Source organism: Sorghum bicolor, chromosome 8 (assembly GCF_000003195.3).
Source record: "Sorghum bicolor cultivar BTx623 chromosome 8, Sorghum_bicolor_NCBIv3, whole genome shotgun sequence".
Taxonomy (NCBI): Eukaryota; Viridiplantae; Streptophyta; class Magnoliopsida; order Poales; family Poaceae; genus Sorghum; species Sorghum bicolor.
The window spans coordinates 3,489,842-3,493,542 of NC_012877.2; the positions used below are offsets into that span (position 1 = coordinate 3,489,842).

General features: G+C 51.4%; 1 protein-coding gene across 1 annotated transcript; it reads left to right on the forward strand.

Moving 5' to 3' along the window:
- On the forward strand, positions 1,221 to 3,417 carry LOC8074892 (transcription factor NIGT1). The gene is made up of 4 exons (XM_002441795.2): positions 1,221 to 1,497; positions 1,593 to 2,330; positions 2,507 to 2,583; positions 2,701 to 3,417. Exons 1-4 carry the CDS (start codon positions 1,344 to 1,346, stop codon positions 3,118 to 3,120), a joined length of 1,389 nt encoding a protein of 462 aa, XP_002441840.1. The 5' UTR covers positions 1,221 to 1,343; the 3' UTR covers positions 3,121 to 3,417.

Here is a 3,701-nt window from a genome sequence, read left to right on the forward strand (position 1 = left end):
AAGGATTAAAGCATATCAGGATTAGCGCACTAAGGGTTATTTACAAAACGCAAGAAAAGAAAAAGAAACATGAAAATATAATAGGAATGCATGTGTAAAATAGAGGAATTACAATCATAGAATTTTGGCAAAATTTATTGTTTGATATGCATGGCTCTTTGCTGGCGGACAACTACTTTCGAGCAATTTCTGAAAGACACTCTAGTTCTTGACAAATTAGTTGGTGGACACCGTGACTAACAAAATACTTTTATAAAATAGATATATAAAATCATATAAATGCCCAAAATTATACCATAAAGTCTTGTAGACTCTACGTGATGAGAACCACACAGTAAAATATTGTTTTCCACTGAAATGACTATTTTACCTATCTTCGTAAATAAACAAAGTTAACAATGGTTAATTTATTCATATATTTATAGGACACTAAAAATCTTAGAAAAATCATATATTGTGTGCATCACCAAAATCATAATTATGCTAAAAATATCAGCTTAAATTAATAAAGTTTCATAGGCCCCATTAGCTATTAGTTTCAACGTTTTGTGCCTATTAGCTATTAGCTTGTCTCAACTTTCCTGTCATCTTGGTTTCTACGGCAATGTTGTATCAGCAGCAGCAAAGGACACACATTGCCTTGATCCCCACATGACAGGAAAAGAAACAAAGAGGTCACACCTGTACTTCTTTCCTGTACTTCTTCCATTGGAATCAGCACTATATGCAATGCAATTTTCCTCTATTTCTCCTACAGCATTTTGGAATCCTTCATTCCTTCTCCAAAATTCTTCAATCCAAGTGGAACAGTACTTTTAAACTTATTAGCCGAATCTACCTTTTTATCATTCAGCAAAATCTACCTGCTATTTAGTAGTATTTTTTAATAAATTTAATAAATAATATTTATAGTTTTTACTATGACTTTTTGAACAAACGTGGAGCTGGAGAGGGAAAGGGGGTTTCTCCCGAATCTTCCCTTGCATCGTTGTCTGGTTGGACGCTCCACTCCAAGAGGCCGTGGTGCCACAGCTGCCGGTGGGCCCCGGGGTAGATTCCGTATTGATCCGCGGCATCCCGCCTGGTCTTATCCCGTTGGGCCGGGCCGGGGGGCCCACCAGCGCGTCGCGGCAGCGGAACTGGAATCCCGCCGAATATTCCACGCCCTCCCTCTCCCTTTTTTTTTTTTTTCTGTCTTCCTGCGCGCGTGAGAAAAGATTCGTTTCCTACGCGACGCCTCGACCTCGATTCCCCATTCCTAACCCTTTCCTTTCCCCTCCCGGGCCGGCTCCCGCGCCTCTCGTCTTCCACGGCCTGCCCAGCCAGCAATCAGTCCACGGAGCATGGAGATGGACCCGCCGCCGCCGCCGCCCCTGCACGCCGACAACCGCCGCCGCCGCCGCTGCCGCGAGTACCTGCTCGCGCTGGAGGAGGAGGAGCGCAAGATCCGGGTGTTCCAGCGCGAGCTGCCGCTCTGCCTCGACCTCGTCACGCAGAGTGAGTGCCCGCGCGCTCGATCTCCTCACTCGCCGTCGCCGCTTCGTCGTCGTCCGTTTCGTCCCATTAATCTGTACACCGTCTCTGCTATGCAGCTATCGAGGAGATGAGGAGCCACATGGACAGCGTGGTGGTCGGCAGCGAGGAGGAGACGGTCAGCGACCACGGCGGCGGGCCCGTGCTCGAGGAGTTCATGCCGCTCAAGCCCACCCTCTCGTCCTCCTCTTCCGAGGACGACGACGACGATGAGCACGACAGCTCCCGCCACCACCAACACCGCGCTGCCGGCGTTGGTGATGACGACAAGAAGAACGACGAGGCATCGGGAGATCCGGAGACGGCGGCAGCCTTAGCCAGCAGCAGGCGGCCGTTGTTGCCACAGCCGGAGACCAAGAAGGCGATGCCGGACTGGCTACAGTCCGTGCAGCTCTGGAGTAACCAACAACAGCCGCCGCCGCAGCAGCAGCACCAGGACGAGCTGCTGCTGCCGTGCCGGCCGGTGGCGCTCAACGCCTACCGGAAGCCCGGGGGCGCGTTCCAGCCGTTCGAGAAGGACAAGGACAAGGAGAAGCAGCGCGGCGAACTGCCGCTGCCGGCCTCGTCGTCGGCCGCGGCGAGCTCGGCCGTGGTCGGTGACAGCTGCTGCGACAGGGCCGGCGGCGCCACCGACACCGACACGGCGGAGAATACTAATAAGTTGAGCATCAAAGGCGGCAAGGACAAGGAGGCTCAGTCGTCGTCGCAGGCGCCCGGCCGGAAGCCGCGCCGGTGCTGGGCGCCGGAGCTCCACCGCCGGTTCCTGCAGGCGCTGCAGCAGCTCGGCGGGTCCCACGGTTAGTTGCTCACCCTTATACCCTACCAACTCATCACCAACGCTTCAGATCAAAATGTGTACAATTAGTCTCGGACGAGTATCAAAATCTGTACAAGTTTTTTGTTGATTAATACTCGTAACTAATTGCGATGTTAATTTGTTAATGTATGCTCATATATATATACATCCATGCAGCGGCGACGCCGAAGCAGATCCGGGAGCTCATGAAGGTCGACGGTCTCACCAACGATGAGGTCAAGAGCCATTTGCAGGTCAGGATCAGGATTCAGGAACTGCCTCAAAAAAAAGATTTCATTTGCAGCTCATGCCTCATGGTAGCATCAGTCTGGTCTCACTTCGTCCTTCATTTTTGAACTGGTGGTGTTCAGAAGTATCGCTTGCACACGAGGCGGCCGAACTCGACGACGGCGGTCGCGGTCCAGAGCGGGGGCACCAGCGTCGTCGCGCCGCCGACGGCGCCACAGTTCGTCGTGGTGGGAGGCATCTGGGTGCCACCGCCGGAGTACGCTGCCGCGGCTGCGGCAGCTGCTGCTGCGGCGGCGGCGGCGGCGGCATCGCAGCCGCAGCAGGCGCCGCACCTAGCCAGCACCGGCGACGCGTCAGGAACGCCGACGGCGACCGCCAACAAGGTGTACGCTCCGGTGGCGACGACGTTGACAACGCCCGGACTGCTGCAGCCGCGTCCGGAGAGGCAGTCCAGCAGCTGCTCCGGCGGGCGGCGCAGTGGGGACGCCTGCTCTGGGTCGCCGGCCGTGTCGTCGTCGTCGTCGCAGACCACCTCTGCGTAATGAACGCCGTTGATCGCCGACTTTGCTTCTAATTTTAGCTTACAATCCTCCTGAGGTACAGAGCTGAGACACGTAAACTTTTGAGAGCTCCTTCTTGGTGCTTGAATCGATATATCCAGCATTTTGCCGTCTGTTTTTGTTTGTAGACCAAAAAAAGAAAAGTTATTCGCACCATGCAGACCACAACCACATTGTATGTTGTTGTAATTAACTTCTTTTGATGCGCTGCACGGTTGGGAAGGATGAAATCATGCATATATATGTGATGTAAATATTAACGGTTGTTGTTGTCCCTGATTCTGCCGGTGTTCCCCTCTTCCATTCCAAAATGTAGGGTATAGATTCATCTTTAGTTAGTCTTCAAGTTTGACAATTAACTGAAAAACACAGCAATATTTTTCATAGCAAACAATTTTGCAACAACAAACAGGTATACTAGTGGAACCATTCGGTGTTATATCTTCCTATATAGAATAGATAATAAAACTTAAAACAAAATGAGTAAAGTTCATTTGTCACTCTAAACTTGACACAAAGTTTGGAAACTCAAGAACTCAAAAACCAAACATTACAGTACCCCT

Bases quoted from the DNA above. Each gene is read 5' to 3' on its own strand.
- LOC8074892 (XM_002441795.2), top strand. From the start codon at position 1,344: ATGGAGATGGACCCGCCGCCGCCGCCGCCCCTGCACGCCGACAACCGC. The intron at 1,498-1,592 runs GTGAGTGCCCGC...TCTGCTATGCAG, and splicing joins CCTCGACCTCGTCACGCAGA to CTATCGAGGAGATGAGGAGC. The intron at 2,331-2,506 runs GTTAGTTGCTCA...ACATCCATGCAG, and splicing joins GCAGCTCGGCGGGTCCCACG to CGGCGACGCCGAAGCAGATC.